At 33.9% G+C, this 25,747-nt stretch overlaps 2 protein-coding genes across 4 annotated transcripts; one reads left to right on the forward strand and one right to left on the reverse strand.

Moving 5' to 3' along the window:
- Positions 1-18,400, forward strand: LOC144835262 (GATOR1 complex protein DEPDC5-like). Of its 3 annotated transcripts, none has more exons than XM_078690330.1 (30): positions 1-93; positions 2,050-2,137; positions 2,584-2,630; positions 3,001-3,170; positions 3,756-3,954; positions 4,422-4,553; positions 5,096-5,168; positions 5,423-5,526; positions 5,638-5,715; positions 5,882-6,016; positions 6,319-6,380; positions 6,542-6,697; positions 7,113-7,261; positions 7,672-7,732; positions 7,971-8,112; positions 8,606-8,839; positions 9,279-9,497; positions 9,805-9,927; positions 10,300-10,490; positions 10,883-11,070; positions 11,436-11,610; positions 11,773-11,991; positions 12,668-12,823; positions 13,449-13,579; positions 13,849-13,984; positions 14,161-14,266; positions 14,908-15,072; positions 15,196-15,362; positions 15,831-16,021; positions 16,427-18,400. In XM_078690330.1, exons 1-30 carry the CDS (start codon positions 51-53, stop codon positions 16,878-16,880), a joined length of 4,494 nt encoding a protein of 1,497 aa, XP_078546456.1. In that variant the 5' UTR covers positions 1-50; the 3' UTR covers positions 16,881-18,400. The 3 variants fall into 3 exon arrangements, with proteins under 3 accessions (XP_078546456.1, XP_078546457.1, XP_078546458.1); XM_078690331.1 differs by having other exon boundaries at positions 13,467-13,579; XM_078690332.1 differs by lacking the exon at positions 12,668-12,823.
- On the reverse strand, positions 18,391-23,118 carry LOC144835270 (retinol dehydrogenase 13-like). The gene is made up of 4 exons (XM_078690341.1): positions 22,956-23,118; positions 20,429-20,671; positions 19,699-20,004; positions 18,391-19,156 (listed from the first exon to the last, which is right to left on the reverse strand). The coding sequence occupies exons 1-4, from the start codon at positions 23,077-23,079 to the stop codon at positions 18,882-18,884; spliced, it is 948 nt and encodes a 315-aa protein (XP_078546467.1). The 5' UTR covers positions 23,080-23,118; the 3' UTR covers positions 18,391-18,881.
- Between the last annotated feature and the right edge of the window lie 2,629 nt (positions 23,119-25,747).

Below are 25,747 nucleotides of genomic sequence, written 5' to 3' on the forward strand. Positions count from 1 at the left end.
TGATTTGAGTGAACGAAAATGTCTTTATTTTGAAGCAAAAACTAGCTGAAATGAAAAATATCAAACTATGGGTGCACCAACGAGGTGCAAACGGTAATTTCAACATTTATTAATCATTGCTATAATTGTAATCTGTGTTGTAAGCTAGAAGGCTATATATATAATACAAAGCAAGGCCCAGGCTAGCCTAGAATTTTAGTAAATTTAGGCCTGCTCTCCGGGGCCTGATCGCTATAATGTGACTGTCACTTACTTTAGAAGGTGTTATGTAGTAGGCTAGGCCTAGTACTAAGTAGGTAGAGGTCATCATACAGGAAGTGACATTATGTATTCTTCTACCTCCTACCCGTGATTATACTCACTGTAATTTAAATGTCTTTTTTCTAATAAATATGTAAATTAAATAAATATAAATCATTTTATATTTCACATTATTAATTATTGGTTATCCGCAACCGTAAGGTTTTGCGGATAACCCTTGTTATTGTAAATATCTTTTTTTTTTTCATCTTCTTTGTTCTTCTTTCTTTCCCGGAATTTTGTTGCACGCATATCTGTCATCCTTGTCAACATAAGATTGTATAACTTTGTCATAAGATTGACCTGTAGCTGTAGATGTGCAGGAAACTTTGTTATATGACGTTAGAGTCGCGTAGCGCAAGTTACGCGCGATTTTATGAATTTCAATGATTGGTCATAGATTATAAACCAAAAGTCATTTTGTATTGACACTTGGTGAAAATTTAAGTCATATCAAGGGCAAACTTTCTATGGATTAAAAATGACATGTTTCACAAAAAGTTACGCGCGCACGCGCATTTAAAATTTCAAAATGCGCAAAATTAATTTCTAATCAACTTTCTACGCTGATCATAACATTTTGAGCATGTCAAAAATTCCCACGCGCGCGAAAAAAATTACGCGTAAGGTGCGCGCGGAGCATGAAAATCATGTGTTTTTCTCTTGAATTATGATTTTACAGTCTTTCCTAGTTATTTTAAAAAAGATTGACATCATTTCAAATTAAAATGACGCCATACGAACACGTTGATTTAGACCATTTGCGCGCGTTTTAGTTGCAAAAGTTACAACATATTGTCAAAATTATGCCTATTTTTAATCTATTATAGCTTCTCAGGATCATCCACGACCCCCAATTTTTTTAATTTAATATGTAAGCAGATATGTTGTAGATATGAATTCATGCAGAATCTTTACCCCTCGAATGTTATGACGTCATCGTATGGCCACACAAATGTGAAATATAGGATTTTTTACTCTTTCGTTATTGCTCATCACATTAAATAGAGCGCATCTCGCTTATACGTATTCCATTTTCACAGATATTTTAATACTCTCTAGGTCAATCAACTATCTTTCGCATGAGTTAAAAATATTTTAATTTTTATGACGTCATCATGTATAAAAACGTAAATAACGTGGGTCCCCAATTTTCATCTTTACAGTAAATTTCAATCTGTTATAGCTCGTCAGAATAAAAAGTGATAATCATGATTAAAACGTTTTCTGAAAGCTATTGGATTGTAGATACGAATTCATGTGAATATTTTACCAATCAGATGTCATGACGACGTCATAAGGCCAGTTGAATTCAAAAAGTCATATTTTCATCTCTTGCGTAAAAGTTCATTGCGTTTAAACGAGAGCGCATCTCACTTTTACGTGCCCAAAATTCTTCAAATTTGTATTAATGTAATTAATTAGATAATTATCTTCTAAAATTGTTATTTTATATGTTAATTTGATGATGTCATCGTGTTAATAATTGGATTTAAAAGATGGGTCTCGTAATTTCGTCTATGCTACACTGTATATAACATATACAGTGTATTCTGTAAATACTGTAATATGATGTATGCTACAAAATAGGTACAATTCAGCTCTGTAAACATATTTATTTCATGTCATAGGATGGCATAATAATTGTCGAGGTTCATATAGTTTAAAGTATGTGCATGTTGCGTTTGCGCGGATAACCCGAACTCGTCAAAGTGACGAGTTCAAATCTAGTGATATTTGTATTTGCAGAAGACGAGTTGATCATCCACCCTAATGATTTCCCTGATGTGTCTATTGGAGATATACTGGAAATATATCATGCTGAAGAAACAAATAGGTCGGTTTTTTTTATTTTAATAATAATATTGATTTGTTAATATAGGCCTAATATATAATTTAAAGATTTATTGTCCCCTAAAAACATGAAAAATGAAGATTAATAATTAAATCAGACTTTGAATATGTTATTTTGTAGTTTTAATAAAGTTAATCACTTCCATAGAAGTTTTCACCTATAAATTGACAAAATAACTGGTTAAATTCAACCAAAAACCCACTGGCTGGCAGCCAATTTGGTCATTTCTTACTTTAAATTACAGTTTTTTCAGGTAAATACATTTTTTTCGATCAAATTTTTGGTCAAAGTGGATAACCATTATGTTACATTAAAATGGCATATTCAACAAAAAAATGTTTAAGAATTATTTTTTTAGTGGGACAATACATCTTTAAATGTATGTTATTTTTAAAACTTGACAAACGTTTTTTTTTGTGCATATACAGGTTGTTACTTCAAGTGAAGTCTCTAAAAACAGAATCACAACAGAAAGGTAAAACAATTATTAGTTCATTCTGATTAATTATCTAAATTATCGCTGACCTGGTTTAAGTTTTGTCTCTCAAAGTCAATAAAATACCCCTTTATTTGTTCAAAGACAATTTACACATCACAGATAAAACTTCTTTCTAGGATTGGACATAAAATTGTATACAACAAACTCTCCCAATACCAGACACCCTTGGGCTGGGCTAATATGTCTGGTTTTCTAGAAAGTCTGATGTTCTGAATGTATTTCTAATGGTAAAAAAGAATTTGGGACCTAAAAGAAGTATGGTTTTGGTAAAGTTTCTGGTTTTCAGAGAGTCTGGTGTTGGGAGAGTATAAATGTATTACTATATAATTTTACTATGTATCAACAGAAATCGTATCAATTGATCAAAGTGTAGCAAGTATCTTCAAACTACGTCAGTACAAAGAGGTCATAGTTAACAAAGTGAAGGAGGCTGATGTTGAACTTGACCTTGTGGAGCTTTTATTTAAAGACCAGTATGTCAGTAGACGTGATATGTGGAGATTAAAGAAACGTATGGTGAGTAACAGTGTATTGAGGTAGTAGGGAATTAGTGAGAGGCATGTGGTAACAGCCGAGTATAATATTGATGTACTTTATTTATTTATTTTTATTTTATGTCTTTAGGCAATGTGGCCAAGGATTACCAATAGTGAATTAATCACTGTCCTATCAGATAGGTGGTAATCCCCCTGATACAGGGGCTATTGTGTGAACCAGTTCACCGGGGTAACCCCCTACTCTTTTTCGAATAATGAACTGGGTTCTTTAAAGTACACACAGGTTATAACTGTGTACACTGGACCTACGGTTTATAGTCCTTATCCGAGAAGACTTGTTCCACCACCAGAACTAGGAGCGAGTCGGCCTCGAACCCTTGCCGATGTTGTTGTTGGCTCTTTAGGTACGGTAAACGGCGCCCCTGCCTTAACCGCTCGGCCATATGACATACTTCTATGATACCTAAGGTGGAAAACGAGAATAATAGAGATGAGATGAGGACATCAGTTTTATTATGTAGAGAACTTTATCAATAAATCTCAAAGAAAAAAAATAGTGAGTGAGGTCATAAGTATACTTAAGATATTTTTTATTTGTTTCAAGATGTCAACATGTGCTTACATCAGTCAGAAAGTTGAGATCTGCGGAATCCGGGCACAGGTCAATGAACTCTGGGCCAAAGGTGATAAGGTCACGTGCGGAGCAATCAGTGAGAATACAAAGATTGCATTCAGGTCTTCCAAATCAATGTGCTATTTGTTTGTGCAAATGAGCAGTGAGATGTGGGAATTTGATTCTAATGGTAATCATTATTTGTATTTTATCTGTATTTTTGCTTCAACAAACTCCTACAATGTTTATAATGTGTGTTTAATTGGAATAATAATAAATGAAATAAAATAAATAAGTCAATATAATAATTATACACAGTATTCAGTTTGTATTTTCAATTTGTGCTTAACAGAAAATCTGTTAAATTAATAGGCCTACTCATCAGAAAATTCCCAATTGATTTATACCAATGTCTTGATTTAAATGGCATTAAGCTCTGTATACACTATCAAACCTTATGTGCCAACAAAAATGTGATGTGCCCATATATATGGACATGATGATGTCATATCACTAACATATTTGGGCATACCACTACCATATTTGGGCACATTACACTTTTTTTGTCAAACTAGTTTGATAGTGTAGACAGAGCTTTATGCATTAAAATTGTCAATAATCATTATGAGGTGGAATGAATTGATATTTGTATTGCAGGTGACTTATACTGGGAAAAAGCAGTGAACGGATTTTTAAAGGATCTGTTTACACAATGGAAACAACAAAATGTCAACAACGAACTTACAATTGTGTTTTTTTCCAGACGGATTTACAATGCTCAATCACTGGGTAAATGCTTGTTTTCTCTTTGTATTAAATATTTTAAGGGGCAAGGGTATAATTAGACAGGGTTATACAGGTAGTATCATATAATCATATAATATATCACAATACAATGTATGTGCACATACTGTACACTGTGATACATTCAAGTTGGTGTAATGCCTCCATGTACCCTTCATTAATCAAGCTAGGCCCCCAGTACAAATCAATGTGATAGGCCTAGGTTCATAAACATACCTCTTCAGCTTCCAGTTCAGCCTTTACTTGTGGTAGGCTTTAGATTACTGGGTACCAGATTGACCAATTAAATGATGTTAAAATGTCTTGAGAATCCAAACCATGTGACAAACTAATTTTGAATTGATTGTCTGCAACAACTCAAGTGTGACCAAATCTCTGTGCTCTGATTGGTTGAATCTTCAAAAACTTATTGAAGTTTGGTGGCTCCCTACAACATTACAGGTTCATTATTTATAATACCAGTTTTTAAAATTTGAAAAGTGGGTTGTTTTGATTAAATTACACAATTTTATTTGTTTTTGTCTTAGATGAATTTCCTGGATCTATGAGATCTTGCTTACATACAGATTATAAAGGCAGAATATATGAGGATTTTTACAAGTAAGTTTTGCTAGAGTAGCAGTTGACTAATTTGTTTAGTCTCAACGATTATAAATATGCAACATCTTATATAAGTCAAAGGTGCTCTCCAGGTGGAATGCCATCCTGAGATGAGTAGTAGTAATTAGTACAGTCTTGTTTATTTTTAATTAATTTATATGTAATTTTACTTTCTATGTACCAGAAATTCCAAAATAAAAGATTGAATGAATGAAATGAATATTAAACTAATATTTAAAATTGTTACATTTTAGAGTAATTGTACAACACGAGCGTCGAGATGATTGGCTACCAATGCTCATTACACTCAAACAACACTTTATCCAGTACTTGAATTTAATAGTACCAAATTCAGAAGGTATTTTGTATATTTATCTCATATTTATTAGGGTATTTATCTAAAATTTCTATTTACATCTTACATCAATAAAGAATTACTTATTATTATTATTAACTTCTCTCATTTTAGGTGTTGTCATTCCGTCAAGTTACATTTCATCTGCAGCTGAAGGCAATTTTTTAGAAGTTCTTAACATTTCGCTCAACTGTAAGTATCTTTATTTAAATCATATTCATTTATTCTAATACCATTTATGATTGTTTGAAAGCACTATATAAATATGACAACATTACATTGTTATTTACAACTTTTTAACAAATCTAATGGCCATATATTGATCCTGCAATGGTGCTTTGTTTGTTTGTTGTTACAGTATTTGACAAGCATTATATAGACCGTAACTTTGATCGAACCGGTCAACTTGTGATCATGATAACGTCTGGAGCTGGTGTGTTTGAAGTTGATAGAGAGCTTTGTAATCTCACCAAGCAGCGCATGATAGATTATGGTAATCCATTCTTGTCGTCACTTTGTTAGGATCTTTTGATTTAAAGTAAAGCTCTGTCTACACTATCAAAAAATTTGATGTAACTATATAAATTTGCAGTGTATATAAGAGGAATTTCTGATGTATTTTTTATATTGGACCAAATAAATAAAGAATATGGACATGATGATGTCATATCACTACCATATTTGGGTATATCACTACTATATTTGGGCACACCACACTTCTTTGTCAAACTAGTTTGATACTAGAATATCAGAAGCCATTACTGACATATATTATTCATATATTATTTCACATAGGTATTAATACAGACCTTATCTGTATGGCAGAGCAGCCTCTCCATGTAACACCTTTGTTCAGAGTAAGTAAACAATCTATACTCTTGTGTACACTAACAATTAGTTGAAAGAATATATTGGATCACAATCTAGAAATCATCTACCACCTGTAGAATAATAATCCATTACAGAAATTGGAATACATTTCTCATAATCTATTTAAATAATTCTTTTATATTTATAGTTTCATAATAAATGTGGAGATAACCTTATAATAGATGATTACAACATACCTCATTGGATGAACCACAGTTTCTATCGATCTAAGAACCAACCAGCAAGCAATAACTTTACAAACATGTCAAAGTTCACACCAAGAATTAAGTTAGCAGAAAGACTGGTATGTTAATGCTTAAATTGTTGTATTGGCTTAGTTCAGCAACTGGGTTATTTAGGCCATTAAGACCTGGGGAAAAAAAGTAGGCGGGTGTGGGGTTCTACTGTCCTATCTTTTTCATTGTGATTTTATCAACTTCAAGTTTATTGTCAAACACATAGTAATTGAAATTTATATTCCAAGGTTCAAAAACATAAAAGAAATACATAAAAAACAATACAATATTAAGATATGTAAAACCAGTGAAAAGTTAAAGCAGTAAAAAATGTTAAAAACTGGACTTTATAAAAATGCACTAGAGTTGAGTTAAGATTTTAAAATACAGAACACTTATCATTTAAATTGCTTATTAAATAGGAACGATTTATTATAAGAATATGGTATTATTATTATTATTGCCTGTAATGATTTATTATAGCCATGTAGTGTGGATGAGTTACCAGCGTTGCAGCCGTCCACAGGCAAATCACAGTTAACGTTAGGTAGCTCGTACATGGCCGACCATTACTATGATGAACATGATGAGAACGTGTTCAAAATGCCTAGTAGGCGCACTTCAAAATCAGAGTAAGTATAAAAGTACAATGGGGCAATAGGTGGCATGTTAACTAATTCTTAACTGATTCATTAATTGACTGACTAACTGATTTCTGTACTGTATCTCCATATATGGCACTATCTGTCCAGTATCCTGGGACAATTCTGTATTACAGTGTCACATATGTATCACATGTTGTGCCTGTATTACAGTATGTTAGTTTTGCTGCATATGACACATGTGATGCATATGTGATAATGTATTACATAACTTGCCTAATCATAGGTACAGTACCGAGAATCACATTTACAGTCTGTTTTATCTTAATGTTGATTAATGCACCATGGTTTATCACTATTAACATTTGTTTTGTATGGTTGTTTCTCTGGTGTTATTAGGGTATAAAATATTAACATTTATTAATTTATTACTCACATAGCATAAAAAGTGTACGTAGTCAATTTGGTTTGCGAGACACCTCATTCAAAGATAAATTGAAGGTATGTTTAAAAACAATGCTTAAAGTTTGATGATTTTGTAAACCCTTGTCTACACTATCAAACTTTATGTGACAACAAAATATGATGTGCCTATATATCACTACCATATTTGGGAATTCACTGCCATATTTGGGCACATCACACTTTTTTGTCCAACTAATTTGATAGTGTAGACAGAGCTTTAGTTTACTACATGATTTTTCCTCATTATTAATGAATGGTTGTGTTTTTATTGAAGCTGAGACTTCAACGCAGCAATGATTTACAAAAGCAGGTATCGATGTCTGATGTCGTAACTTCAAATGTTGACCAGTCTTCCACAGGTGCTATTCCAATCCCTGGACAGAGGAAAAATCTTCAATTGCACCGAAAGGACGATGGTAAGTATTTGTTTGTTTGTGTGCTGTTGTTTTGGCTCTATCTATCCAGCATCTGTTGACATTACAGTTGCACATTGCATTGCATATAATGCTACATTTATATATCGCTATTTCGTAAAGATAAGAGCGCTCATAAACATTCAATATTTGTACCATTGCACTCATAAACATTCATTATTTGTACCATCGCACTTATAAACATTCATTATTTGTACCATCGCACTCATAAACATTTATTATTTGTACCATCGCACTCATAAGCATTCATTATTTGTACCATCGCACTTATAAACATTCATTATTTGTACCATCGCACTCATAAACATTCATTATTTGTACCATTGCACTCATAGACATTCATTATTTGTACCATCGCACTCATAAACATTCATTATTTGTACCATCGCACTCATAGACATTGATTATTTGTATATAGATAATACAACATGGTTAACAATTGAATCTATCTACACAAACTCATCATCATTTACAGATCTTTTTAAGTGCACCCAAAAGATGGCACATAGTGAAGAAGAAGAGAATGAAGATCATGAGGGACTCCCTCAACGTGTGATCGTTGGAAGCGCCAGTGCTATACACACCCACCCGAATGTTAGCCCAACGAACAACCGTATTAAACGAACCTTGATCAACCCGTTTGCCCCTTCATGTGCAACTATCAGACTGACTTCTAATAGGAGAAGATGGGTACATACATTTCCACAAGGTATGTTGCACAATGTTATTTTACATTTTTATGTTATTTATTTTATATTATTAGCTGGCTCATTTGAATGCATCTATGTACTTTGCCTAATCTTCCTATTCCCAGCATTTTTCAATCAATCAATCAAAATATTTATTTCCTTCATTCATAAACAAACATAAATATAATTTCTTACAATATACAATATGACTGAGGCACTGATTTCAAAAATCAAAGCTTGTGCTGAAAGTGCCAACAGAAAATATAATACTCAAAAATACAATTTAAAAACAATAATAACATTTCAGTACATGAATAAAAATAGTAAAAAACTATAGATAAATAAACAAAAATGTTCATTCTGTTTATATAGTATTATTATTGTATTAATACTTGTTGAATAAATAAACACAACAAAGCAAAATAAATAATAATGTATGTGTGTTTATAATTATTTTAGGCCCGTCTGGTGAGGCTATCCAGCTTCACCATCAGAAACGCACCCAGACAGATTATTCAGATGAAGATCACAATTTCGTATTAGACATGAGTGACTCTGGTCCATCTCAAGATAGGATACCGCATTCAGCAAGTGGTATAAGCCTTTCTAGTCAGCTATCTGTATCCAGTAATGCTAGTGTGGAAACTGTACAGTACAGAGGTCCACCAACTGGTCCTGGTAAGCTTAGTGTTCAATTCTTGTTTATTTAGAATAAAATGGGATTGCAGGACAAACACAATTGAGACAAATTTACATTCAAATGTAAAATCTATAAATATCTAAAATTCAGTTCAAATACTGTAAGAACAAACATTATAATCAGTACAAATGTACGAAAATTCAGTCTTTGATTCTAAACAAATAGAAGATGGATGCATTTAAAATTCATCAAAAACAAAGGTACAAGGTGGCTGAGATAATGTAATTTGGGAAATAGAGATTTAAACATTCAGCCAACATATTTAGTTGATTTTGTTTCTTTCAGGTCATAGAGCTTCCTTACTATCTCAATTGTCTCCGAGTGCACCTAAAATACCCTTCTCAAGTAGAATGGCATGGAATTGGAGTGTAACGGGGGAGCAGGAGTGGACACCTTTTATACAAACAGGTACTTGTTTATTTTATAACAATTTTTTTTATTATTAAATGTTTCAAAAAAGTCTATAATCAAACCGTTTTCCCAGTTCAATGTAAACTATTTTTATTTTAACACTCAATTGTTACATCACATTTACTTGAAGTGGCTAGCTTATTCAACAAAAGATTCATTATTATTATTTACCTTGATTTTTTATCTTAATACTGGACACCTGATATGTCTGGTTTTCTGAAAAGTCTGGAAATAAGAATGTGTTTTTAATGGTAAAAATGAATTTGGGACCTTTGGGACCTCAAGAAAAGTTTTTAGGAGAGTTTCCGGTGTTCAGATAGTCCGGGAGAGTTAACTATATAATTAAAGCATGGTATTTGTTTCTTTAAGGTGTTGATTGGAAGTCAATAACAGCAACTGCCTGTTTACCAGTAACAACAGACTACTATCCAGACAACTTCATCCTACAGAGAGATTACATGGAGAACCAGTATGATGTATCACCAGACGAGCTGGTAGGGGCTAATGTCTACTCAATAGAAAACGCCTTTATGGAGTTGGTCTCACAGAGACTTATGCATGTAAGTATGACGGTTGTTGAGTAAAAGCAGTCTGTTTGGGTTTATGCATATTTCTTGCTCCTTGTCCATGTCCAAGTTTTAATGCATTTGAAGAATAAAATAGTATTCGGAAACTTGTTTTGTGAGAGAGTTTTTGCATGTTCCCTGAGTAGACCAAGCTCATGATTGCCTTTCAATCCAGAGGTCTATGGTTCAATCCTGACCAAGTGCTAGGGTTGTAACTCATGACTCTTTTCAACTCCACTGCCTAAGCCTCAAGTGAGACTTAGTTTATAAGCATGATAAATTATTAAATAGTTTATCCATCCTTTAATTGGCGAGTTGCTCGCTGTTGGATGTGTATGAAATAAAAAATTGTTGTTGTGTAATAATTTAATAAATATCATTATCAGGGTTTTCAGATGGTGATCTCGTCTCAAAGTTTTCAACCAGACCTTCAACAGAAAACATACCGTACAAACCAGCAACTAGTAACAAATGTCCATCGTAATGAGTATGTGCTGAGCATTGGACGGATCTTCCATCGTATATCACTTCATGAGAAGGATCGGGTCATCACAGTCACTATGTATAAACCTAGGTCAGACTTAATTGATTACTAACGTTTTTGAAAAAGCAAACAGCAGAGTTAACTTAATACAAATACGAGATAAGGTTGCGCACTATCAAAATAAATTATTAGAGGATCATTTTGAGTACTGTAATAAAATGTAATTTCCAAATCCTATGTATCTCTTGATAATCAATGCACAACATAGTGCAGATATATTTATACACATACAACTCTCCCATTACTGGACCAAAACATAGAATTTCTAGAAATCATAAAAAAATTTTGTAAAGAAGAAAATGTTGGAATAATGATGTAGTTAGTAGTATATTCACTGAGTTGCAACACAAAGTAAACTTGTTGTTGTATTGCTTGTATCTTGCTTGTATCTTCAGACACCCATTTGTTCCTCAAGAGTTTTTGTACAGCTACAAACTTTGGCCTGCCAAAAACAGCATGTACGAGGAAGCAGCAGTATTATTCCGACATGAACAAGTAGAGCATTTTAACTGGAACTACATGGACAATCACATATGTTGTAAAGGCGCAATGGATTATGATCTTATGGAGGTAACAATGTCATTGATTTAGAGTTTAAAATAATTCTTATGTAATAAGAATTATGTAATTGGTGATGCATATCTACCTGGATGAATGACAACTTACACATTACAAAGTGTAATGGATCGAAAACTAGCTGGCAACTACAAAAAAAACTTTTTGGTTTTTCAGTCACTGAAATTTTGGCGTACCCGTTTTCTTTTGCTGCCCTCGTCATCGCAGACTGTTCGCAAACTTTGCGAATCACCAGGCAAACCATGTGATGTCTTCACTCAATATTGTCAGAGTGAAAACCAGCAACTAATCGAAGGCTTTATCAAATTTATGAACATCTTAAACAAGACACGTCGTCAAAGCAACTCAAATAAAAAGGACCAATCTAGTAAAAAGGTAATATTGTTGTTGTTGATGATGTTTTTGAAGTTGTGTTTTTAATTTTGTAATACCACATAATTTTAATGTTACTTTGTTTTGAAAGTGACGAGCGTTTTTTAGATTAGATATGAATACTAACAGTTTTAATAACTCTGAAATGATCCTAATCCCACCATTACATGTTCCTAATCCCCATCATTCTAAATCCCTTCTAATCATGTTATCCTAATCCTATCATCCTAAAGGCTCTCCATCATTCATCATGCTTGTAATTCTGACTTGCTTGTTGTAATCTGAAATGCTAAACCACCCATCATTACTTTAGTTGGTTTTTTTTAATCACTGATCCTAACAAAATCATTTCATTGTCATTAATTGTCATCATTCTGTTATGATATCCATAAAAGCTTACACAAATCTCTGGCATTTTATAATATATCACTTTTAGGAGTATTTGATTTTTGTTAATACGATTTAAATGATATACTAAGAGCCTAGCACTTGAGAGATTTCATTTATCATAATCATTTATTTACTGAAATTTTCTATACAAATTTTAACAAACAATATTTGACGTATTTAAAAATAATTACACAATTGTTGTATTTGATTTGCTATTGAGATTTTGTAAGCGTTACAATGTTGTTTGTGTTTTGTGCATGTTCGACCTTGTCTTTTCTTGTGCTTGTAGAGATTTAGCGGAAATACAAAACCTATAAGACGCGCCAGTACTACCACTTTATTGGACATCAAACCGAGAATTCCTCATCTTCATAAACGGCCCTGCAGTCCTGTCGGTAGGGTTGCGGACAAGCCCAATCATCAGCGTACAGGGTCCATAGATTATGTAAGAGGGATGTTTTAGATACTATATATGCAGGTTGTTATAGAGGAGGGCTTCATTTACGGAGTTGAAAAGTAAACGTGTCTGAAAGATTCATTGATAAAATAAAGATTGACTTTGCGATATTCTGCGCTTACTAATATTTGATTGTTGCAATTGTGTGTTACTTTTTGTTACTGTTTGCTGCTAACTTGAGTTATACAAAGAGTTTGAGAAGAAAAAATTATGCTTAAAATTGCTTTTTGTGTTTTCAATGCCTTATTAAACATTTTATTATTTTAAAGCTACTAATGATAACGACTGATTAGTATTACACCATTTAAAGCTCTGTCTACACTATCAAACTTTATGTGACAACAAAATGTGATGTGTCCATATATTGACATGATGATGTCATATCACTACCATATTTGGGCAAATCACACTTTTTTTGTCAAACTAGTTTGATTGTGTAGACAGAGCTTTAGACTGGCTACTGAACAACTCTCCTCTACTATGCATTATAATTTGTAATTGTAAAATGATTTTCTTTTTTTTCCCATTTCAAGTTAAAGTATCACAATACACATAAGTGAATGTAATTACTTTAACCTAATAACGTTCACATATATTAACCAATTATTTATAGACAATAGATTTTAAGCAGATTAATGCGAACTCACCCAGTGCTACACCAACCAACAATAACATAACTGAGCTACCTCAACTAAGCCTCAAGTCACCTTTGCAGTATATTGTAAATGCCATGAAGAAATCCGAGTAAGAAACTTGTTTGTTTAATTTTATTTTTCATTTATTTATCTCATTACAATGAACAGAATAAAAAAATACATGAACATAACAATATCAGAAATAATATGAGACAGGGCACCCCAAAAGTTAACAAAATCACTGACCCTTTAACATAAAAAAAAGATTTTTCAAAAATAAATACCTGCCTCTTTTTGGTGCTATTGAACGTTGTAATTGTGAATGAATGAATAAAGACTAAATACAAAATATATTTCTTGACTTTCTTGTTTTTGTAGAAGCAGTTTAAACTTCCTCCTTCCAGACAGTAAAGGTTTACCCAATCATTCCTTCCTTGGTTTTGATGCTGTACAGTGGATAAGGAACAATCTAGAAGATGACATAAAAGAATATGAAGCATTGGAACTCTTACAGGTAGATTGTTATTGTTTATGCTAAAGTTCGCTAAAAATAAAATTAAGTTTGACTTATATTTTACTAATAAAACCATTTTTATAGATATTTGTAGAATAAACTTCCTAGGAATAATTCACAATATTGTAAGAATGTTTGTTCGAAGGTATATTGAAGTGTTTTTTTGTTTATCATAGACAATGGAGAAAATGAATTTGATTCGTCCTGTATGTGGAAAGTTCTCACCTTCACACTGTAATGGATACTATTTTTTCTATTTTCCAACAAGTGAACAAACTGAAAGTAAGTTTTTATTTTACTTTTTGGTAACATGATTAATAATTGCCATTCATGATTAAAAGTATTTACTTTTATTCATTTTGTCAAACTAGTTTGATAGTGTAGACAGAGCTTAATATAATTCACAATTACAATGTTTAATAGTTAGTACCAAAAGAAGGGGTTGCTTGTCAGTTTGGATACCATTTAAGCTTGATTCTCACTAGAACACAACGCAAGGACTAATGTCAAACACTTGTGATTGGTCAACTCACTTACGTTGCGTCTACGTCCTTGCATTGCGTTCTAGTGGGAACCAAGCTTTACATGTACAGTGGAGTTGTGGCTTGGTGGTTATGATGCTTGGCTACCACTCCAAGGGTTCTGGGTTCAAGTCCCGTCACGTGTCAGGATTTTTTCTAAGGACAAAATTACAACTCCACTCCCAAAGACTTGTAATAAGAATTTGTTTATGTAGAGCATCTTGTGTATATGTTTGTCTTGTGAACCTCTGAGGGTCCCTAATGATCAGCAATTGCTGGATGGATCACCCTCTTTAAATATGGTTTAAAAAAAAAAATAAAAAAAAACAGTACACACATACCAGACAACATTCATTACAAACTGGCTTACAAGACTTTTTACTATATCTATTTGTTTTTCAGATAACATCCCTAATGTATCTATAGATCCATTGCTTCAACGATATCTGTTTGAAGTTAAAGTATCTTGTAATAGCAATGAAGATGACGTGGAGCCATGGAGTCAACAGGATGATTATAATACATCAAATGATAGATTAGGAAACTATGGCCAACTGGTGAACGAAGGTAAAACATTTATTTACTTCATTTTAAGATTGAAACAATAATGGAATAAATACAAATAACAATACAATTTGTTGAAAAGGAAGAAGGCAGGTATTGATACTACAGCATATTATTGTCTTGCAGATCCTGCTTCCAATTTATTTAAGAATGTTGTGATTGATCTGAGTAACACCAAGACAGACAGCCCTGAATGGTGTCACGTTGCATACCAACAGATATTTGACCCTAGTCAGGCATTTGAGTTGAAAGTTCAATGGCTAGTCTCTTCATCCAGTCTTCTAAGTGAACTGGTAAGGGTAGTAGTAATAGTGAAGTTTATTGTGAGTAAATGAATAATATGTCAGTTGTTGTTATAGTTCATCAATATTAGTTGTCCTTTTTTTTCAGAATTTGCTTCTTTTTATTTTTCCCCTCAAAGTTACCCAAATTTATTATGACAAGAGAAATAAATGTTAATTTTATTTTTAATTTTTTCCTCTGTAATATCAAACTATATTTATTCAATAGGAAAACTTCAGATTTTGGGTGTTTTACACATATTGTTTTCTAAGGCTCTGTCTACACTATCAAACTTTATGTGACAAAAAAATGTGATGTGGACATATGATGTCATATCACTACCACATTTGGTCATATCACTACCATATTTAGGCACATCACACCTTTTTTTTTGTCAAACTAGTTTGATAGTGTAGACAGAGCTTAATATAATTCACATTATGCCTACATTTACACTAATTTTACTGTGTTTCTTCTAGCTGCAAGGATGGTCACGTAAAGCTCAACAATGTGGATTCCATCTTGTTCCTGCTCCTTGCGATCCATTTCACTTCCGTAAGGATGCGTCTGATCCCATTAGCAGTCCTTTGTTTATTGATCTTCATGTTCCAGAATTATTTAAAGGTGAAGAGACAGAAGTAACAACATTGCAGGAGGCTATACTACAAAGGTATGTATAACATACTGTAGTACTATTTTAGATAAATTAATAGTTATATACAAAATTCATATTATTATTTGTTTAATAGCCGAGGCCCAAAACACTTTAAAACAAGAACGATGAAAACGAGAAAAAAAAAATAAATAGAAAAAAAAAAGACCAGTAATGAGGATAAAAAATATATACATGTTTGTTTTATATTGTTTTATTTTTTTAAGGTCTGATTTTATCAGAAGGAATTTTATTTTTCTGTTTTTTATATAAATATAGATTTAGTGGAGAATTGAGCTTTAACCTATTTTCACTTCTGGTTATTATTTGTGTCCAAATAAATATCATTGATAAAATTAAAACTAAACGATTGTGAGGAAAATGTTTTAGCGATCGAGTAACATTTTATTTATATTTGTCTAGATTTGGGTTTATACCAGTAACACAATTGTCTCAAAATCAGTATGAATCATCTCTCTATCGTGTTGATTACAATCAATTCGTTCACGTGTCTGGCGGAGCATTTGCTGCAATAAGATCTGCAGTAAACACAGGTAAACCAACCACTAACAAATCAAACTTCTCACCGTTTCGTCGCAGTCGAAGTTTGATTGAAAAAATGCAGAACAAAAGCATGTCGCATCATGTTTATAGCATTGATGCAATAAATATTGAACAAAAGCGGGAACAGTTTAAGAGAGGTGATGAGGGCAAGGTGGGTTTCTTTTGGGTAACAAACCACCTTTTGACGAAGAGATGGCGCTCTCTTGGCACCGGTTGTGAGAAGTTTCCCGCTCGATTACTCGATGATTTTAGCAAATTTTGTTCTGATGAGGATGGGAGACTCGAGTCTTTTTGGCAGGAATATGCAACTTGATATTGATGTTAAATCTCGGCCTAAACTTATCTAAATGTGGAATGAAATCGCAAGCAGCTTAAAGATGCCCAAGATGTGTGACTGATGAGTAGGAAGATACAATAGTGTAAAGCTTGGGTCCCACTAGGACGCAGCGCAAAGACGTAACATTTTCACTATCAAACTAATTTGACAAAAAAAGTATGTGCCCAAATATGGGTGTGATATGTCATCATCATGTCCATATCACATTTTTTGTCACATAAACTGATAGTGTAGACAGAGCAACGCAAGTAATCTGACCATTCATAATCGGTGGATTATTGAAACTGTTGTTTGTCATTGGTCAACTTGCTTTCATTGAGCTTACATCATTGCGTTGCGCTTACATCCTTGCATTGCATTTACGTCATTGCATTGCATCCTAGTGGGAACCAAGCTTAACAAACGTTTCCACCGTTTCTCGTCTTGAGTCAGTTATATTTGGAAAGAGCATGACTGTATACAAGGAAACGTGGCGCACTAACAAGCAATGTAGAGTATAGTTGGCGATTCAACTTTGAGAAAGAATTTTGGCACAGGTGGCGTGTCATAGTTATACTAGTTTCGAAAACAAAAAGCGTTTGATTGTATGTTGTTGAGGATTCTTTTGTTTTATAAGAATCCTACATGTTGAAGGTCAACCGTTGTAAGATTTATTTCCACAATTATTGTACACATCTGAAATTGTAAAATCATGTGCAATTTATAACTTTTGTATCAACTATTTTTAAAACAGCATGAATTCAAATAAGATCTTTATTATATATTTTTTATGAGCTGCAAAATGAATGTTGATTGGAAACCAATCTGTGCTATCACTGTCTGTGCAATAACAGAACATTTAAAAAAATATATATGGACAATCAATCAAAAATGAATGATGAATACAAAATATAGTTTATATGCAGCTAAAGATAAACAGTTATGTTTGTATCCCAGTGCAGTAGGACGCGTCTCACTGACGTACCTGCAGCGCAAGTAATTTGACCAATCTCAAGCGACAGTTTGGATGATTCAGTGATTGTGATTGGTGGAATCATGTGCGTTGCGTGTATGTCCTTTGCGCGTGTCTTGGCGAAAACTAATCTTAATAGTAAGGAAACTGAAATTTAAACTACACTATTAAACTTTGTGACAAAAAAGTGTGATGTGCCAATATATGGACATGATGATGTCATAACACTACCATATTTGGGTACATCACATTTTTGTCAAACTAGTTTGATAGTGTAGGCAGAGCTTTAATTTAAAACATGGTTTCTAAATCAGCTAAACAACTCAGTTTTTCGACATGGCATTATTAATGACGTACAGTACATGTTTATTGTTTCGTAACATTTCAAAGTTACCGTTTATTGTCAGTATTTACTATTAGATTCTATTTTGTAAGTTTTGCTGCACGAATTGTCACTTACTGACAGCGTTACAAAGAAATTAACCGTAATTCTATACATATTTTATATACAAAATGAATAAATATAATTACATAGCACACTTTATATAGCACTCTTTCTTGTTATTGGCTGTTTGAATATTACTATACCAGAATAACTGGAATCATGGTTCGCGAAATACATTCATTGTTCGGTTCCTGATATTAGCGGCCTTCCGTTTTCACGACGCGGTACGCGCGGCGCAATCCATCGCAAGGAATATAAATATATCACATCGTCGGGTCTTTCAGGTTAACACTATAAACATCGTCAATCAACCGTTTGACTTATAAATAACATTTTATAACAACTTACGGCCAACTCTGACAGCATCGCACGACGAGGCCCGACGAATTGAGATAGCGTCGGGCGTAGTTTTTAGGTCGTCGGGAGAACTTTAAATGTTTAATTTTCTGCTGATCGGGCCTCGTCGTACGACGCTGTCTGGCCTTAAGCGCCTAACATCAATTGTAAGGTAGAAAGACTTTCAAGTTGTTTGACATTTTCAATATTTGAGGTTAAAGTTCAATCCTGTAATCCGGATACTTCACTTTTTCTCAGTTTCTTTTAAACCTGTCATTTCTTCACTGATCTCCCATAGTCGCTTGCCATTGCTTTCGTCGGCTGCGTGTGTTGCCATCTTCTGTACCTTGCAACCCTTAAAATATGCGCCTGATAAATGCGATATGTCGTCTGCAATAGCGCAATGAACAGACGTCTGTGCTCCATCATTTGCGCTCTTTAGCATCCAGAATTTGATAATTGGTGCCAACACTTTGAGAAATGGAGACCAGTTTCTTTTTATCTCTGTATCAATGCTTCCTGAAAAAAACACCAAATATCCACTGTTATGTTACATGCTTTTTGGTCTTTGCACCCTTATTTATGCATGGGGTTCATAACATACATCAAGAAATCTAAAAGTTTTGGATTTCTTAGAGGGATCTTCGACATTTTCCGTATTGTGCCTTTAATTTACCTTTCCGCAAATAAAATGTCTATAGTAGCTGGGCCCAAACTAAATTACCCTACTTATCAAAGATACTTTTCAGCTTTTTACCCACTATCAGAAGCGGGATATACAGTGTCATTTTATAATGTCGAACCATGGTTTAATTTTATTCTTGTTCTTTATTGCCAATCATAAAACAACAACAAACAAACTACTGGACTACAAATTAAGTGGCAGGAAACACAAAAGGGAACTAAATCCCTATGGCAACAAGAGCCTGTGAATCCTCTTACCAAGTAGCACATAAAGATAGCATTTCAATAATATCAGAAAATGGTTTATATATAGGTCCATGGTTTAACCAAACTAATACCGTACGTGTGTTCATCTCCCAATACAAACTATACAGTACCTGGGTGAAGAGAAAACACAGCTATTTCTGTGTTTTTCAAGCGTCGACTAAGTTCCTTTGTGAACACAACATTCGCAAGTTTACTTTGCGAATACGATGCTATACGTCCCTTGTTTTCATTCAAGTTGTCGAAATTAAGCTTTGCCATCTGATAGGCATCGGAGGATACGTTTATTATCCGACTAGGTGAGCTTTCTTTTAGTTTTCGTACGAGTAGATTTGTAAGAAGAAAATGGCCGAGATGGTTTACGCCAAACACTAGGTCATGGCCGTCTTCAGTCTGTTTAGAACCGTCATCCACCACACCTGTAGAATAGAAGCACATTTTTAGTGACCCAGATACTTATGCCTTGTCTACACTATCAAACTTTATGTGACAAAAAGTGAAGTGTCCACGATGACGTCACATAACTACCATATTTGGACACATGACACTTTTGTTGTCAAACTTGTTTGATAGTGTAGACAAAGAATTAGTGAAAGATGTGTCAAAGAGAAGAATCATCGGATTTCAATTGGCATTCACACCAAATCATGGTCATAATTAGCTCATGAGCGACCCAAGACGTGTGGACATGGTCTATTTCGATCTTCTAAGTAAACACATTGATCGGTAATTGAGAGTCGATATTTAGTCATACGTATGTGCGTGTGCAGAATGACTTTTCGACTCGACAGCTACCTATTCGTGAAAACAAAAGTACTGTATGCTCATGATAAAATATCTTACCGGCGTTATTTACCAGTATGTCAATCCTATCTTCTTGTTTCTGTATTCGTTCAGCAAACGTGCGCACCGATTCAAAGCTCGCTAGGTCCATAACACAACACGTGACATTTGGGTTGTCCGTGGCAACACGAATGTCAGTAGCAGCGCTTTCTCCCTTCTCTTTATTGCGACATGCCAATATGACCTTTGCTCCACGTTTTGCTAATTCGAAAGCAGTTTCTTTGCCTATTCCGGTATTAGCACCTAAAAAGAAATAAACAGGTTTTATTACCATACAGTAATATCCCTAAGCTGTAAAGCCCTGTCTACACTATCAAACTTTATGTGATGTTCCCTACCCATGATGGTGTCATATCACTACAATATTTGGGCATATCACTACCATATTTGGGCACAACTAGTTTGATAGTGTAGATAGAGCTTAGGTCAGTAACGGTGTCAGTGATCAGGAGTTTCTATTCTCCAATTAGGCTATGTCTTACCACTATAATCTATGTGAACAGATATTAATTTTTAATCGTATATGTGGTATTTAAATAATGGAGTTTGTTTTGATTAGATTTACGTTTTTAATTAATTTAATAGTAATAATAAGATAATTTCTCGATTAGTATAGCCCAAGACGACGGATTATACAATACAATTCCAACTGATCATCAATCATTCCTTCGTGTATACATTTTACTTATTTTTAACTAGAACTTCCCGCTGTATATATCTATGTACTGCATGAATGTGTACCATACGCCTGTATCAACTTATCTTAGGCGAGGCCTATTATTAATAACACATCACAATTCATTAGAAACCTAATTACGCGCTTTTCCCGCTAAATGGTTCCGTTATCGTCCGTATCACCTATTTGAACAACATGCGTAGGCGGTTTGATGTAGGCCTACTTTAGTACTTAGAATTTCCCAAAAAAAATTATAAAATCGAATATTATTACAATTTACAGTCAATTTTGCAGCCTCCTTCCGCGTTTAACAAACGTACGTTTACTCCCGGGCCGATGCCTCTGGCGGCGGGGCCTGGTTGAATGTTGTTCAAATGCACAACTATAAATAAGTTAGTATAGTATGAATGTGAATACATGATTGTGGAATAGGCCAGTCATTACATAATAGCATCTAACATAAAATCAGTTTTATGAGGAAATATGTTATCATCTTTCATGGAACTGTGGATAGTAGGCCTAAACAGATACCGATTACGCAATTACATCCGGCGCCGGCGTCTACGAACTGTGTTCCGACTAAAACGCAATCAGACGTGCACTATTTCAACATTCACAAGCGATCCAGTTCTATTTAATTAATATTATATTTAATAAGTATAATTCTTAATAATAATATCGCTAGTAATATAAGATGACTGCTATGGCCGATCCGTCACATGTGTTGAGTCCGTGCGTTTCGTGTGCGTCACTTGCGTTGCATGTGTGTGTCCTTGCGTTTCGTCTCGTGGGAGCCGCAAGCTTTTTCAGGCCTGTAGGCAAATCCGTAATCAGGTTTCTTATCCATCTCATTTTAAACGTCGTCAAGTCATCGAGGGAATTGCATTCCTGCACGCCTACAAACATATGGCCACGTTATTTATTGCCTAGTTACAATTCCTTAAACGTTGACCTTTTTGGAGTCGTACCGTAATAATATCCGAAAACATTTCTGTTTAAAACAAGTTTAATATGCAACCTATAAAAAACATTCTGGCTATTGGCTTTTTGTTGTATAATAGTTATCGGCATCGTTAGAGGAAACTTATTACAACAATATTTTTCCTGTTTTTAAAAATAGCTTTACAAAATGGCATTTAAAAATGTCATTGTAGAAAATTCATCGATTCTACGGATGCATATAATAATACACGGTCTATCCTCCAGTGTTTATTTAAACCACATTGTGCTCGGTTTATTTGTAATTTAAGCTAAACTGTTAAACAAAACCGTGACTCTTCAACATGCCTCAAGGATGTCTAGCGTATGATGTAGAAGCTTTTCAACACCAAATAAACTTAACGATTTAACATTTTTCTTTTCTTTTTTAATTTGAAGAAAATGGTGAGCAATGTGCTTCCGATCGGTATATCATTTCACAGAGTAGCAAGTAAAACGTAAAACCACAAAATGATGGCATGCATGGTTTGTAGGTATACTGTAGTACTTGATACTTAGATTCCTATCTAATTACTATGGCAACCGCCAAGAACGATACATAACGGAGTGCTAAGGTCATGGTGGCTTCAATTTTCTTAGAAAGCTGGTTTTGCCTACTATAGTATAAGTATTATATTGATTAATAACAGGCCTATATAATGAAAACGACCCATTCATTCATGATGATAGATTGGCCAGGCAAGAAAATTGTTTAAATCAGGCTGGTTTAAATCTAGATTTTACATCTACAGGTGTTTGAATGACTAACATTTCAAACAATCAAACTAACTATTTCTGTATTTTTCTGCTGCCAATCTCGCAAGCATAAATAAGCAAGAACTTAAAATATCAAAACAACAACATTGTTTCTACCTGTAATGATCACCGTTTTCCCGCTCAAATTCGTCTGGCAGGTGCATCTATCGGCAACTTTGACAAAGTAGTAATACACTCCAAGAAAGAAACTAAAAATTAAACACACAGTCAACGAAAACATGTTTACCTCGTGGCCACCGTCAAAACTTTAATTGTTGTACTGTAGTGTGGGAACAAACATTCGTTCGTTCGTTGGAGTCGAGCGAGAAAAATGTTATTACGTGACGTCATACGTGGTTAATGAAGCGTACAATTTCGACCGGAAGGAATGAATTTAATGATTGGCTATTCTAATAATTACGATACTGTATCTGTATATTTCAATCTTCACTTTTGTAACAGTAGCATACACAAAGACACGTATTTAAAACAATAGAAAACTATAGACTGTTGCATTCAAGGCTTGCAGAATCGCCTGCCTAAATCTAGAATTCATTTCTCCTATGTTCGGAAAAAATGGTACAGTCCATGCATAGGTTACTTACTTGTTACTTGTTTGCATAGCTGTCCCCATTATTGGGGACATTTCGCCGTCATTGACATTATGTTGACATAGCACAACAATGAGAGATATTAATTTTGATGAGAAGGTCATGGAACACTAATTACTAAAAACCTGGGACCTGTAACCCTAGGTAGGGACCCTGACGGGTACTCTCCCTCTGGGTCAAAGGGATCCCGAAACTCATCGGTGGGCAGGGGCGCTCATCTCAATGTTCAGGACTATTCCTGATGATTACCCAGCCAGGTACTATGTGAATATGTGAATTATGTGACCACAAGGTATGAATGCTGTTATTTTCGGAGAACTAAAACTTCTCCGCCGAAAAACTTGATTTTGGTCATGCAGTCATTAAACACTACAGGACGGTGGTGTGTGCTTTCTCACTCACAATCGCGATTAACTAAAGCTTTAAATCTTGTAAGCATGGTTAGTTCCTATGGCCGGACTGTTAGGTCGCCGAAAGTGGCACTCCCGGCGTTCCATAGAACTCACACACACCTTTTGGTACTGGTGGTGGTGAATCCATAGGAATATGAATATCAACATATATTAAGCGGTCAACCTCAACGCGCTATACGTACTTTTGACCAATGAAATGCAAGAATTTCTTTCTTGGAAACGGACACTACTTGTCATTATCATTTTCGTTTATGGCGCCCTCTATGTTAAGTCATGGAGTAAAGTTCTAATGGAAGTCACCTACCTATTGATAAAATAAAATGAGTATATACTGTATAGTACTATACTATCTAAATCGTTTCGAAAGAGCAATTGGTGAGAGAGATGTTACAAACATTAGAAACTTCCCGAGTCATTCAATTCAATTCAATTCAATTAAAACTTTATTATCCCCATAGGGAAACTCTGTTGGCCTTTTCAAAAATACAGTACACCATGATGATAGGCACACCATCATGATATCCACGGAGGGGACAAATATGCTGCAATTTCCCATAAAAGTATATAAGTATAAATCAAAGAGCTGCATAGGCAGGACATAGAAAAAAATGCAAGATCAAATAAGTTAAAACTGCCTCAATATAAGTTTATTTTTACGACATGTTTCGGGCATAGCCCATCATCAGGTGAAGAGAATTGTAACAAAGGATAACATATATAAGTCACAAAATTATTATATAATTTTTTTTATATATATAATATTATTATAATTATAATAAAACAAATATATAGTATATATAAGTATATAATATATAGGCACTCCTTAATTTTTGCCACTCTTTCAAATATTGTATATAGGAGCCTATAGCACTTTGATCATCGGGGTTATAGGTTGTCCGGTCTGTTTCTTCTACCGGCAGGTTGCCTAACCCCCTATCCTGTTATATCATAGATACACATCATTCGATGTATACTATACAATCCGTTTATTGTTGGTTTCCTTCAGTAGGCCACAACCACTACCCAATGACACAGTAACCACTACCCAATGACACAGTTATACCTTGTTTAGAGAGGATATTTAACTTGTAAGTGTCCGGGTTACAGGAAGCCAACTACCTGTTCTAGCTTACAGGCCCTAAATCCGCAAGTGAGGTTAGAATAACATTTGTTCTGTTAACATGTGCGGTATTTATATTGAAACATACCACTTTAGACCTACATTAAAGATGTATTGTCCCCCAAAAACATGAAAAATGAAGATTAATTAAATCAGACTTTGAATATGTTATTTTGTAGTTTTAATAAAGTTAATCACTTCCATAAAAAAAAACGAAAAAAAATTATGTTTTCACTTGTAAAATGACAAAATAAATGGTTAAATTCAACCAAATATCCATTGGCTGGCAGCCAATTTGACCATTTTTTGCTTTAAATTACATTTTTTCAGGTAAATACATTTTTTTTCCAATCCAATTTTTGGTGAAAGTGGATAACTATTATGTTACATTAAAATGTAATATTCAACAAAAAAATTTTTAAGAATTATTTTTTCAGGGGGACAATACATCTTTAATAGAAAAAAAAAGAAATAATGTTTTTTTACAATATTTATTGTTGGACCAGGCCTATTTCAGAGGCTTATTGCAAAGATGCGTTCGCCAAAAAGTTATAGCTAAGTTAAGTTACCTCATTTGTATATAGTTTAAGAGTACAAAACGATACTATTCAATTGAATTCGTAAGCTTGCTTCCCGCTAGGACGCACCGTAAGAATAAGGATTGACCAATCAAAATCGATGAATTATCTGACTACTGTCGCTTGGATTGATCACTGCGCTTTCGTTGCGCATACGTCTTTGCGTTGCGTCGCTGAAAGTGAGAAC

This window comes from Antedon bifida, chromosome 2, assembly GCF_963402885.1.
Source record: "Antedon bifida chromosome 2, ecAntBifi1.1, whole genome shotgun sequence".
Lineage (NCBI taxonomy): Eukaryota > Metazoa > Echinodermata > Crinoidea > Comatulida > Antedonidae > Antedon > Antedon bifida.

Bases quoted from the DNA above. Each gene is read 5' to 3' on its own strand.
- LOC144835262 (XM_078690330.1), top strand. From the start codon at position 51: ATGAAAAATATCAAACTATGGGTGCACCAACGAGGTGCAAACG. The intron at 5,716-5,881 runs GTAAGTATCTTT...TTGTTGTTACAG, and splicing joins TCTTAACATTTCGCTCAACT to TATTTGACAAGCATTATATA. The intron at 7,733-7,970 runs GTATGTTTAAAA...TTTTTATTGAAG, and splicing joins CATTCAAAGATAAATTGAAG to CTGAGACTTCAACGCAGCAA.
- LOC144835270 (XM_078690341.1), bottom strand. From the start codon at position 23,079: ATGTTTTCGTTGACTGTGTGTTTAATTTTTAGTTTCTTTCTTGGAGTG. The intron at 20,672-22,955 runs GTAGAAACAATG...ATTTCTTTTTAG, and splicing joins GAAAACGGTGATCATTACAG to GTGCTAATACCGGAATAGGC. The intron at 20,005-20,428 runs GTAAGATATTTT...TCTATTCTACAG, and splicing joins CATACTGGTAAATAACGCCG to GTGTGGTGGATGACGGTTCT.